This window comes from Tupaia chinensis, unplaced genomic scaffold, assembly GCF_000334495.1.
Source record: "Tupaia chinensis unplaced genomic scaffold, TupChi_1.0 Scaffold144276_1, whole genome shotgun sequence".
In the NCBI taxonomy this organism is placed as follows: domain Eukaryota; kingdom Metazoa; phylum Chordata; class Mammalia; order Scandentia; family Tupaiidae; genus Tupaia; species Tupaia belangeri.
Genome location: NW_006204133.1, coordinates 1,108,225 through 1,121,875, shown reverse-complemented (window position 1 = coordinate 1,121,875; position 13,651 = coordinate 1,108,225). Strand labels below are relative to the sequence as shown.

Sequence of the window (13,651 nt, the reverse complement as noted above, 5' to 3'; positions counted from 1 at the left end):
GACTACATGGGAGTCCAGCGACATAGCCATTACGCCAACTGCTGGTTCCCTTTATTTATTTTTTTAATTCGACCAGAGAGAGACAGAGGGAGAGAGAGAGAGGAAGAGCGAGAAAGCAAGCTGCCAGGTCTGGGACTCGAACGGCAGTCTGCCATGTGGGAATCCAGCACACTTATCCACCGCACCACCTGCCAGCCCCTCTACAATCCTTTTTCCTCCATTCGTCCAATAGGTTTATTTTGGGGGGGGTGTACACACTGAATTGTCTACTTGTGTTTTCTGGCAGGACTTATCAGTCCCCAGTTCCTCCCCAGTATCTCAGTTAAGGAGACTAGAGGCTGTGACAGCAGAGACAAGAGGAAAACCCAAGGCCCAGTGTCCCTGAACATGTGCCAGGACCCAGACAAAGAGTACTTTTCTTCCTTTCCTTTCCTTTTTTTTAAAGGTTTTTGGCATAGGGCACATGCACTTGCCAGAGAGAGAGAGAGACAGAAGAAAAGTGAGAAATCACCCCCTGGGGGGATGGCCACACCTCAATCCGTTGTCCTCCATTCCCCTCTCGGGGTTTTGGGAGACACACGCACAGCTGGCATTATTTTCAAGCTGTCACGTCCAGGACTCAAACCTGGCCAGCCATGTGGGGGTCCAGTGTCTTAACCACTGCTCCACCTGCTGGCTCGAAGGCTGCTCTCCTTAAAGACATCTGAGGCAGGAAGGGAGAGAAGAGAGAGAATTGCTGCTGCCTGGGCAGGCTGGTGGCGAGACGGTCAAGGTGCCGGATCCCACGTGGCTGACTGTGTTGAGTCCCGGGACCCAGCGGCTTGCAAAACGCATTGGGCAAGTGTGCGTGTGTGCCCAAAATCCCAAGAGGAAAACTGGGGAGGGAGATGACACCAGCCCCAGATCACAGGCACATGAATGCCCAGGGTACTCAGGGAGGTCTCTGGACACAAACCGGGAACCCTCCTATGTGGACCAACCTCGCAGAACACGGTGCTTCACTGCTGCCGCTGCCTGGCCCTCAGCGGACCCTTCTGAGCTGGATGTATTTATAACTCTACTGAAAACGGCATACCTGAACAGCCCACTGGGGCGGTCTGACACCTGGGCCAGAATATGACAACCACGGTAGCCACAAGTTGGTGTTGGTGCCAACTGGGGCACCTTTTGGAGACTAACAACTACATATTTAAAAATAGCTAATATTTCCTGCATGATTACATGGTGCTGAGCACTGAGCTAAGTGCGTACACGCCTTACATCAGGAAGCCCTCGCCACAGCCCTGTCGGGGACAGTCATCAGTGCGGATGACCACATCACTAGCAAACCAAGGAGATTTTTTTCTGAGTCCAAGAGTCAGTCCCTATTTTGAGCATTTTATGAAATAAATTGCATCATACAAGCATTTACTGATTTTTTTATTTGCCAGAGGGCACGTGCACTTGCTAGAAAAACAGAGAAAGAGAGAGAGAGGAGAAAGCACCCCCTCAGTGAGGTGTGGACATACCACAATCCCTTCTCCTTCATTGACCCCTCTACTTAGGATTTTGAGCCTGCACACAGTGAGAGGGAAAGTGAGAAATCACCCCCCGGGGAGATAGCCACACTGCAATCCCTTATCCATTCTTCTCCTTGGATTTTGGGCACACAAGCACACAAGCCCAGTACAATTTTCAAGCTGCTGGGTCCGGGACTTAAGCTGCAGTTGGACATGTGGAAGCTGAGCACCTTAACTACCACACCAGCTGCTGGCCCCTAAACTTAGTTTTAATACGTGGGGAAGTTCCATGAATGAGGAACTGGAGCTTACAGCAGGATTCCAGATGATAGTACACACGTGTGTGCATGAGTGTGTGAGCATGCCATGTCTGGGGAGGTGACTGTGTGTGATCTAGCCTGTGCACACAGGGGGGTGGGTATGTGCGTGGACACACCTGACTGCATACATGGAGAGGGAACAAAAATGTGTGTGTGTGTGTGTGTGTGTGTGTGTGTGTGTCTGGCCTTACCTGTGCATATATATGGGGAAGAGTGTGAGCAGGTGGATGTGTACATGTGGGAGTGGGTCTGTCTGGGGTGGGGGCAGGTATGCTCCTTCCACAGACGCTGGGCTGCCTGCTGGCCAGAGCCCAGGCGTTCCAGAGAGCCAGGGAAACCAGTCTTGCGAGAACCCTGCCCAGGTCACGGTAAATCAGCCCTGCAGGCTGGAAGCGACTCTGATTGCAACCTCTGGGGAATGTTGCAGCCACACCAGGCTCAACCCCCAGGGAAAAGGTTGGCAGTTGCACAGCCAGCCTCCAGGCTCCCCTTCCTGCAGAGCCCTCATCCCCATCACCGAGCAAATCCTCACAAAGGCTCCTCCCAAGGATGCTGGGGTAACACAGGATGATTTCAACTCTTAACAGAGAAGATTGAAAAAACAACCTAAACTGAGTTGCAAAAGGCAGGAAATAAAATTATACTTAGACAATGTTTTCAATGTGAAAATGCACATGGGTGGCTTGTTAGAGCAAGCTTAGCTGCAAAATGAACGGTTTTGATCCTACTATTTGTTACAATGTTTTAAACTAAAGCAATAAAAGCACATTTCTTTAAAAGTTACAATACATAAAAATATTCAAAGTGGTTCTTTCTTGGTCACAGCTGCTGCACCAGAAAGCTATTCCCTGTCCCCCAAGCCCAAGGTCACCTGGACACCTCTTGGACAGTCCATCACCCTCAGATCCTCAGGGCAAGTTCTACTGAGACGTTCAAAAAAGAATCCCCAAGACCACGGAAAGGCTTGCAGAGAGCCAGACCCAGGGCAATCAGGCAGCCTGTCCCTCCCCACAGACTAGGGCGAAGGAACAATGGCTCTGCTAAAATCAGTCACCAAGACAGTGACAGAGGGACTGGTCCATCCTCTCTTTTTTAAAAACAGTTTGTTTGAGGGGTGGGGGGCGGAGGTGGCATGGGGGTTAAGGAGCTGAACTCCCACGTGGCCAACAGGGGTTCGAGTCCTGGACTTGGTGCCTTGCTTTCTCACTTTCTCTCTCCCTCTGGTGAGTGCATGTGACTTGTGGCAAAGTAAAATAATAATAATAATACATAAAATGGAATATTCCTTAAAAAAAAAAACTGTTTGTTTCTTCCATGAAATAGAGACAAACGGATAGACGAGCACCCGTATGATCTTCACGCCACGATCCACCCTCTGTCTGGGGGCCCAGAACACAAGCACATACATGCACCCAGTGTGCACGGGAGGTGGGGGGTCACAGACTGAGAACCCAAGACCTCTCCCGTGTGTGTTGAGACGCACTACCGCTGTGCCCCTGCCTGGCCCCATCTTTGCCTCCACAACACACTCTCACCGCTGTGCAGCCTTCAGGAACTGGCCGCAGTGACGATAAACTCACTGCCCGTGTCCTCAAGGAAGCCGAGGCCAAGTCAACGGAGCACTCCCTCAGCGTGAGACTCCTTCTGGCCGGGCACCCTTACCTCGAGGTCGCCAGCCAGCCAGTCCGCCCACAGGCCAGCGCCAACATGAGGCCAGCGTGGAGGAGCAGGCACACAGTGACCAGTACCTTGAGCCCCTCCAGAAAGGGCTAGAAACAGACTCTGTATGCGGAAGCGCTCTCACCCAAAGTTGGCACAAAGGACAGATCAGTGGACCAGCAGGTAGCATGGTGGTTAAGGTGGCTGGATCCTACATGGCGAATTCCGCTGTTTGAGTCTTGGATCCGGTGGTTTAAGAACCACACCACGTGCATGTACATGCCCAAAATCCCGAGAGGAGAACTGAGACGAGACTGTGGCGTGGCCAACCACCTGGAGAGTGGCTTCTCACTTTCCATCTCTTCCTCTCTTTTCTCCAGCGAGCGAGCACACACGCTCTATAGCAAAAAACAAAAACAAAACAAAACAAAAAAAACTAAACCAAAACAAAACAAGGACTGATCAGCTCATTCCTCATCCTACGGTTCTTGTTCAAGTTCTCCCAGAACAAGAGGACCTCGTGGAAAATGCCATGTCATTCCACCCTGGAAGATCTAGCTGAAATGTCAGCTGGAGTGTCTTCTCAGACTGCTACGCACAAGGCAAGGCTCCCCCTTATTATCCACTGCTCTTGTGGGGAACTGCCCTGTGATTTTGTTGTTTGTTTTTGCCACAGGGCACATGTGCTTGCTGGAGAGAGACTGACAGAGACAGTGAGAGGGAAAGTGAGAGATCACCGCCCAGTGAGAGACCACTCAGCAATCCCTTCTCCTCCATTCTCCTCCTGGGATTTTGGGCGCGCGCACACACACACACACACACACACACACACACACACGCACGCCCCGTATAATTTTCAAGCCGCCAGGTCCAGGACTTGAACAGCAGCCCGCCACGTTTAAGTCCAGCATCTTAACCACTAAGCCACCTTCTGGCCCCACACTCATCTATTTTTAAGGCTAAACCCCTGCTCAGTACTTCTCATCCTCAGCAGAGGTATCCAGAGACACACAGAAACCAGGTTTCCTGATTGAAAATAGCAGACGTTGGCCCACCCAGGAGATGCAGTCCACGGTGTACCCGACTGCAGGGCCGACGGCCGCAAGGCCAGCTACGGGCCTGCACCCCTGGGCTGACGTGAAAACACGCTGAGCACGCACAGACACCCAGATCTGACAAGCTGGAGGGCTGGGGGAGCAGGATCGTGGAGTGACCAGACTCCTAGAGGGCGATTTCTCTCTCTCTCTCTCTAGCACACATACATGCTCCCTATCATGAAGAAATATATATACATGCCTTTTGAAAAGTGAACCCTGGTATGACCTAAGAAGTTCCTAATAGGGCCTCACCGCGAGGCAGTCCCTCCCAGCACAGAAACGAGAGCTTCAGGAGAGCCGTGCATGGGGATGCCATGACAGTGCTCCTTGGGAAGCAGCCGCGGTGGCTGCAGGTGCCAGTTGAGGAAGAGTCACAGCTGCCCGCTGGCTGGCTGGCACGTGCTGGCCCTCTCCACGGCGGCCCGTTCCCTGCCCTCGAGAGAAAGTGAGAAGCCTGGCCCGCGCTTTGTCAGCTGTCCCTGCTCGGACGTCTGTCCCGTGCCCAGAGTACCGGCCTGGCAGCTCCTGTCACTCCCTCAGGCACATCTAACCCCACCCCACGCCCGCAGCTTCTCAGATCCAATCCAGGCTGGAGGCTTCTCCAAGTGCAGCTGATGGAGACCAGGTCCTGAGCGGCCCTTCCTCTGTACCGGTCCGAGGCTGCCCTCCCTGAGCACGCTGTGGCTTAACTGTCCCGTCCCACGGGCTGTGCTTGGCTGTCACCCCGTGTGACCTCCGGAGGCTCCCAAAGCCCATGCCCCCTCGGCTCTTTCTCATCTCTTTAAGGAGCCACTTGGGACAGGCTTTCACACACTGCCAGTCCCCGGCACGGTGACACTCCCCTCCCTTTCCGCACGCTCTCAGCTGACCCCGAAACCTTCTGGCCTGGGCCCAGCCTCATCCTCAGCCCCACCCCACCTGTGGTGGGGCCCGGGACCAGCACGGGCATCACCTGAGAGCTTGTCAGACTCTGGGGCCACCCGGCAGACTCATGGAGTTCCAGTCTGCGTCCAAACCAAGGGCCCAGGGGGTCCCAGCGCAAGCTGGAGCATGAGAGGCTCTGCGTACACAGTACCGGGCACAGAGGAGCCCACGAAGGGAACACGGCCATGATCACCCCACTCCCTTCCCTGCCCTCTTTGTCCTCCCCCTAACTGCAGTTAAATAACACCACCATCAACCCAGCCCCAAGCTAGCACTCCCACACCTCTGGAGCGATGACTGAGTCCTGTGATTCCGACTTCCAAAGCATCTCGCAGGCACAACCCTCCCCTGACCCGGCGCGCTCTCTGTGGGCTGTGCACGGAGCTTTGTTTACGCGTCTGTCTCCCCGGTCGACCGTGAGTTCCCCGAATAGGGCTGCTTGATTCACCTCTGCCTCCCAACGGCCAGTGTCAAACACACAGGCTTCAAAAGGGTAAATGTTTGTTGAACAAATGAATGAACATGCAGATGGGGGTGGGGAGGGCATGTTACCTAAGGTGTTTCAGATGATAGGAACCAAAAGTGAATGCGAAAACCATGCAGGGTTTGCTTTTTGGTCTTTTAACTTTATGACGATGTTCCAGGAATAAAATTAGATGGGTGGAAAAACCTGGCGTGGCGCAGATGGAAATATGGGTAGGGACTGCGAATGTTTCTAGCTTTTTTTTTCCCTCCAACTTGCTCTTGACTAATTTGCTATGAGAGGTGCAGGTCCAAGGTCATCTCTCGGGTCAGTGACCGAGCTGGGTGGGGTGGACACTGGTCTAGATGGTTATACGGTGGGTGGAGAAAGATAGGGAGACTGAAGATGAGTAAAGTGCTGAGAGAGGCAGGCATGTCCTAGTGAGCAGGAAGGTGGGTTTCAATGTTGACTTCGGGGAGGGGGGGTGTTCATTACTTTGCCTGCGGGTCTGGGTCTGCGGTGAAGGCAAAATGCTAACTGGTCCAGGAGCAGCCAGGGTGCCTTTGTTGGAAGGTTCCAAGCTGCGGACACACCACCCACAACACCCACGGCCACCACCAGTTACAGGCGGAAACGGTTCTAGTGGAAGGGCCAAGGTTCAAGTGCAGGAGCCTCGCGGCGGCCTGCCGCCTCGCCTTGCCTACTAAAGGTCTTCCTCCTACGTCCTGCAGCACCACCTGGCTCACAGTCTGGCGTTCGCTGAGTGTCTCATGCTAACCATTCTAAGTAGGGAGGCAGAGGACGGGGAGGCTGCCCCCCACGCCTGTGCTGACTCCCTGAGCCTGTCCTTGAGTTAGTGGGAGCACATGCGTGACTCACCTTAATGTGAAGGGCCACGTAACCTACCAAGGACCAAACACCACCGACTGGCAGAGAAACTGAGGCCAGGGGAAGGGAGACTGGCATGACAGCCGAGGCTGCAAACTCTGCTTCTCGGTCCCTGACCTGAACCGTCACTACCTGTGTCAGGGCAGGAGCTGCAAACTCTGCTTCTCGATCCCTGACCTGAACCGTCACTACCTGTGTCAGGGCAGGAGTCCCTCTTTTTTCCGCTGGTGCAGATAAAAATGCTGGGACCAGCAGTTAGCGTAATGGCTATGTTGCTGAACTCCCATGTAGTTGACCACAGTTTGAGCCCTGGACCCAGTGGCTTAAACTCACGCTGGGCATGTATGCGGGCGCACAACACCAAAAGAAAAAAAAAAAAAAAAAAAAAAAAAAAAAAACTCCCCAAAAAAACAGAAGAAAATGCTGAGCAACTGGTAACCGCATAAGCTTTTTAAATTTCTATTCCTCATCAGCACCTCAAAATTCGAACACTTCCTGAATGGGAATAATTTTCTCCCACATCTGACAGGTATTCATTCATTCACTTATACATTTGGTGACATTTTATTGGGGCCTTACTATGTGTCGAAAACCATTTGGGGGCTAAAGATATGTTAATGAGGGGCCAGCAGGTGGCATGGTGGTTAAGGCACTGGACTTCCACATAGCTAACTGCGGGAGGAGTCCAGGACCTGGAGCCTTGCTTTCTCACTTTCCCTCTGTCTCTCTCTGGTCAAATTTTTAAAATAACAATAATAAATAAAATTAATAATATTTTTTAAAGATATGTTAATGAACAAAGGGCCTAGGCTAGGCCTGTGGCCTCATGGTTGAGGGAGCTGGATTCCACATGGCGGACCACGGCTTGAATTGTGGCCCAGGCAGCTTCAGAAACATACCGGGTGTGAGTACGCGCACTCAAAATCTTGACTGGATTGAGGTGTGTGACCACACCCCGTTGGGAGGTACTCTCTCTCTGGCAAGCATACACACCCTCTGGCAATAAAAATACTTATAAGGACCCTGGCCTTCGGAAATTCTATGGGAGGGCACAGATCATAGCCAATACAGTAAATCAGTAAATTACACAGACATATGTGCTATGAAAAAAGGAAAGAACAGCTCACGGTAAGGGAGCGCAGGAAGATCAGGGTGGGATATAAAAGAGCAACAGTGAGAGAGAGAGAGAGAAAGAGAAAGTGAGAAATCGCCCCCTGGGGGGATGGTCACACTACGATCCCCTCTCCCTCAATCTCCCCTTGGGATTTTGGGCACACACGCACATGAGCCTGCGTCCAGTGTGACCCTCAAACCGCCAGATCCTCAAACCATGCAGTTGGCTCTGTGAGATCCAGTGCCCTAACCTCTATGCCACCTGCTGGCCAAGTAAAGAAAACCACTTGGGGCCAGCAGGTGGTATGGTGGTTGAGGTACTGGACTCTGACATGGCTGACCATAGTTCGAGTCCCAGACCTGGCAGCTTGCTTTCTCGCTTCCCTCTCTCTCTCTAACTATCTCTGGTGAATTAAAAAAAAAAAAAAAAAAAAAAAAAACCACCAATAAACAAATGAATAAATCTTAAAAACAAAAGAAGAAGAAGAAAGAAAATCACTTGCAGTATAGGCGTACACTGAGTATTTCCCACATCCTGGACAGCCTCAGGCTAAAATGGTGGGAAGACCTGGGAGCAGGGCTGGCTCTGTGGCCTGGTGGTTAAGGCAGCTGGATCCCACATGGCTAACCATGTAGTTCAAGTCCCAGCCCTGCAGCTTGAGAAACACATGTATTTACATGCCCAAAAATCTTGAAAGAAGAGACAAAAAAAGGGAATATGGTGTGATAATTTCCAGTGAAGAGTACTTTCTCCTCTCCCTGTCCACCTCTTGCAAAAAAAAAAAAAAAGGAAAAGAAAAAAAAGACCTGGGAGAGGCCATACTGGGGGAGCCATTTACCATGGCTGGTAGAGCATTTAAAAAGCAAAGTCTGAGACCAATAAATGGCATTAACAGTTACGTAGCTGGACTTTTACATGGCCGATTGCCGTTCTAATCCCAGACCCAGCGTCTTGAAACTCACGCCAGGTGTGTGTGCATGCATGCCCAAAATCCTGAGAGGAGAATCGAGGTGAGGAGATCAAAGCGTGGTCATCCCACCCGGGGAGTGATTTCTCACTTTCTGTCTCTCTGTCTCTTTGCCAAACACACATGCCCTATAGCAAAAATCTCTCTCCTCCCAAAAAATAAATAAAAAGCAAAGTCCTGGGGCCAGCAGATGGAGTAGCGGTTACATTGCTGGACTCCCACATGGCCGATTGTGGTTCAAGTCTCAGATCTGGTGGCTTGAAACTCATACAGGCACGTGTGTGTGTGCATGCCCAAGGGAGACAAATGGAAAAGAGATTGCAGCACAGCCATAACCCCAAGGGTGATTTCTCACTTTCCCTCTCACTGTTCTACCCCACATCCCCAAAAGCCTCCCCGCCCTCCCCAGCACATGAATCCCAAGGCAAAAACCTCTTAAAAAAAAAAAAAAAGAAAGAAAGAAAGAAAGAAAGAAAGAAAGAAAGAAAGAAAGAAAGAAAGAAAAGATGCAAAGCCCTCGGGTTTGGACCAGCTCCCCACACCAAACCCATTATTTCATGAAGAGCTTCCTTTCCTGCCTCTCTTCCTCAGCCTAGGACAGTTTTACTCCGTGACTGGCAAACCGTTAAGACTGGGTTCCCAGACTGGCGCATGACCTGGTAATTAAGAGAGCCAGATCCTACATGGCTGACCACACGGTACGAGTTCCAGACCTTGCAGCTTGACAAACGTGCCAGCAGCAGGTGTGTGCCTACCCCAATGCCAACGGATTAGAGAAATGGAGGAGAAAGGAGTGTCATGGCCCCACTTCATTGGGGGTGCTTTCTCCCTCTTCCTCTCTCTCTCTGGTGAGCGCACAAGTCCTCTGGCAAGTAAGTAAGTAAATAAATAGATAAGACTGCTTTTAGGACCTCTGGGAACCAGGAAGTGATGGCACGAGCCCCTGCGTCCTGTTCTTCGGGGTGCCACATCTCCAGGACAGCCTGTAGCCCCAGGTAGGCTGTGACTGCTTTTCCATGTGATTATCAGCGCGCCCTCTAGGGCTCAACCTCGGAGGGCCAGCGTCTGCTCGGGAGGAGAGTCCAGGGGACTAAACGGTGAGTCTGGACAGTTCCGCTCAGCAGAGCTCTGGATGAGAGATGCCAACTATGTTCCCAGCTTAATGAAAGGGCACTTCTTCACCAGACCCAGGAAGCTTCCACCCAATAAAGATCAGCCCTGTAGATCAGGGGTTGGGAACCCTGAGCAGGCTAACCCAGCCAGCCCGAAGTGATGGGTGTGTCACCAGCAGCGATCCCGAAGACCACAGAGGCGGTGAGGAGAAAGCTGGTGAGCCCTACTCAGGTTCCTGACGGAGCACCATGGGAGAAGCCTTCAGAAATGCAGGCTACGGGATGGGACGGGTACAAAGCCTGTCTGCTCTTCTACCCCAGGCTCGGCACCTGGGAGAGACATGTTCTTGGGTCTGCACCCCAACCTCCACCTCCCCACCCTGGGCTCCGCTTTCACCACCAAGTGTGGATAACCCCTTTTTTTTCTGACCAGAGGATGCATGCATGAGAAGAGAGAAAGCACCCTGAAAAGAGATCTGGTCACTAAAAAGGTGAAAGGATGTGGGAGAGGGGCAGCTCTGGGGCCTGGTGGTTAAGTCAGCCAGATCCCACATGGCTGACCATGCAGTTTGAGTCCTGACCCAGTCCCTTCTCCATTTCTCCATCCTATCAGGAGCTGGGGCTCACACCACAGAGTTGACCCTATAGGGTCCAGCTTCCCCAACCACCAGGCCACGGGCCAGCCCCCTCCAGTCTCTGAAGTAAGGCCAACTTCACCTGCTGTTTTCCCTCTGGCTTCCATTACTTGAATGGCCCTCTGCTCTGATGCTGAGATTCAATCTGTCAAACTTCAAAAGGGAAGGTACCACCCTGGTCCTGACCCGAGCATCTTTTCAAGGCCAGCCTGACAAGGCCAGCTCCTCCCTACCCTACTCCGGGCTGACCTCCACACTCTGTTCCAGAAGCACTGCCAGCTTACTCCCAGCCCGAGTCTGGAAGCTGCTCCTGGCCCTAGGTCTGCCTGCTTGCCCTCAGCCAGCAGGAGCCCTACCTACGGGAAAGGGAGGCTGTGCGGGCGTTGAAAAGGCTATGTTCTCAGGTCTGGACCAGCTGCCCCCCACCAAGCCCATTCCTTTATAAAGAGCTTCCCTTTCTGCCTCCTCACTTCCTCGGCCTAGCAGGGTTTTTACTCCATAATTGGCTTGTTTACTGCCACTCCGAGGGCTGCTGCGTGGAGAGGTGGGAGGAAAGTGCTGTTGGAAGGAAGAAAGGGGTGTGTGCCCTGAGTTTTGAGGCTAGTGAGTAAAGCTTCCAAGTGCCTCTCTAACTACCTGAGAACTGGCCAAGAACTGTGTGAGAAAAAAACAGCAAGCAATGCAGGCGCTGAAGATTCCCAGCACACCACAGGAGGGGAGCTTACAGTTGGCGCCTGGGAGAGACAGAATAATAACCAAAACGTAATCCGCCTGCTTCTGCGGAATGGCCCGTGGTGCTACTTGGCATGCTTCTGAGCGGGGAGCCGGCTACAGACCTCCCAGGTCTGCTTCTGTGGGCCAGGAGCTCCTGAGCCGTAACCCCTGCTCGAAAACCTTCCAGAGCGCCAAGCCTGGAGCAAACTCTGTCCACTACAGGCCCCAGAGTCCTCCAACCTCTCCCCCAGTGCCAGCTGACCAGGGCTAACAGGACAGCGAGACAGGACCGCCAGCTGGGCCACGGGTGAATCCTCTCTTCCCCAGTCGGGGTCTCTGCTCAGGGGGCTCCCTCTGCCTCAAGGAGTAAGCCTCTCCACCTTTTAAGGCTCCCCTCATGTGCTTCCCCCAGGAAAGATTCCCCAACTGCCCAGCCTCTTCCCCGCCCCACCCCACCCTCTAAATCTCCACCACTCAGGTGTTGGCCTCTTTTCAGGCACGGGCCTCCTTCTGCCCTGCTTCAGAAGCTCCCTGAGGCCCCGCTGTCCCTGAGAAGGAGCAAGTTGTCCTATTCTACTGTGATCCATCCCAAGCACAAAGAAGGGACCCCGGCAGACGGTAGGCGCTTAAGATCGGCTTTTGCTCCCCCAATACCATTCACCTCAGAGGCACAGGAAGTGATAGGTAAAGGGACACAGAAGTCAGACACACAGAAAGGTAAGACTGGATGACACAAAACACGCAAGAAGACCAGCGGCGACACCAAAACGTAACCTCGGAGCGAGCTCAGGCCTTACCCTTCTTGAACTCCTCTAGCATGGCGTCCAGCTTGGTGTCATGGAAGACGAAGTGCACCGGGTGATTATAGAAGCGAGTGATGGTCTTGAGGGGGGTGCAGTCATCGGGGTCCACGAAGGCCAAGTCTTTGACATAGAGGATATCTACAATGTTGGACTGCTCGTCCTCAAACACTGGGATGCGAGTATAGCCGCTTTCCATAATCTCCGACATGGTGTTGAAGTCCAGGATGGCATCGCTGCGGATCATGAAGCAGTCCTGGAGCTGGGTCATGATGTCCTCCACCGTTTTGGTCCGTAGTTCCAGGGCACCCTGGATCATATTTAGCTCCTCTTTCACAAGGTCATTATAGGGCTCCGTCACCTTCAACATCTCCATCAGCTTCTCCCGATTGTACACAGTGCGAATCTCCTGGCCCAGGAAGAAGTCCAGGAGCTTGCTGATGGGGAAACTGAGGGGGAAGGTGAGCAGCATAAAGAATTTGGTGAGAATGATAGTGTTGGCCCCCACAGCCAGCCCGTGTCGGGAGCACAGGGCCTGAGGTAGGATCTCCCCAAAGATGACGATGCCAATGGTGGAGGAAGCCACCGCCATGATGCCAGACCCGATGAAGTTGTCGAGGAGGATGGTGAGGGAGGTGTTGACCAGCACGTTCCCCAAGAGCAGTGAGCACAGCAGGTAGTTGCCCTTACGCCGAATGGGCTCGATCTTGCGCGCATAGCGCCTTTCCTTCTCGGTGCCACAGTTCTGCACGATGCGCAGTTCCATGGGGTCCAGGGCCATCAGCCCCAGGTTGAGGCCAGAAAATATGCCCGACAGCACCAGCAGCACCATAATGAGAAGGATGTGCAGCCAGAGGGGCAGGATCCTCCCACGCTCCTCCATCATGAAGAGCAGCGAGTCCTTGTCGGTCCACTTGAGCCAGGGCCCGTCCGCCCGGGCTCGGGTGCACAGTGCATACAGCTTCATGTTCTCGCTCCTCCGGAGGAACTTGGTGAGCACCACCAGCATCCCGGACGTGTTCCCGCGGCTCACGTTGACCAGCTGCTGGACAACCAGGTCCTTGGTGAGCTCCAAGCAGTTAGCGGACTTGTGGGCGGACTCGGCGTCGTCCACCTCTGTAAAGGAGATCAGGTTGCTGGAGATGTTGCCCAGACTCTGGCCGTACAGCCTGAGGTTCACGGTGCTGCCCTCGGACACGAAGATGATGCCATCCGGGTTCATCCCACACGACTTGTTGCAGCTCGCCAGCCTCATGCCCAGGATCGCGCCCCTCTGGGGGTCGTCCTGGCCCCGGGCCCCCCGAGCCCACAGCAACACCAGCAGCACCAGCGCCGCCAGAAGGAGGCGCCCTCGGGCCAGCCACACCACCCCCAGCAGCACCAGCGCCGCCAGAAGGAGGCGCCCTCGGGCCGGCCCGCCGCCCGGGCGCCCGCCCCCGCCCACCGGCGCCATGTTGCT

The 13,651-nt window shown here is 53.4% G+C and overlaps 1 protein-coding gene across 2 annotated transcripts in view; it reads right to left on the bottom strand.

Annotated features, from left to right (window-relative positions):
* CNNM4 (cyclin and CBS domain divalent metal cation transport mediator 4) overlaps window positions 1-13,645 on the bottom strand; it is a 49,593-nt gene extending 35,948 nt beyond the window's left edge. Inside the window, exons 1-2 of one of the 2 annotated variants that reach the window (XM_014583422.1) lie at window positions 13,574-13,645; window positions 12,190-13,519 (exon numbers count right to left, since the gene is read on the bottom strand). In XM_014583422.1, coding sequence (XP_014438908.1) covers window positions 12,190-13,519; window positions 13,574-13,645 — 1,402 coding nt within the window. Of the gene's footprint in view, window positions 1-12,189 lie in introns of both variants that reach the window. The other variant, XM_027767541.1, reaches the window with a different exon arrangement.
* Between the last annotated feature and the right edge of the window lie 6 nt (window positions 13,646-13,651).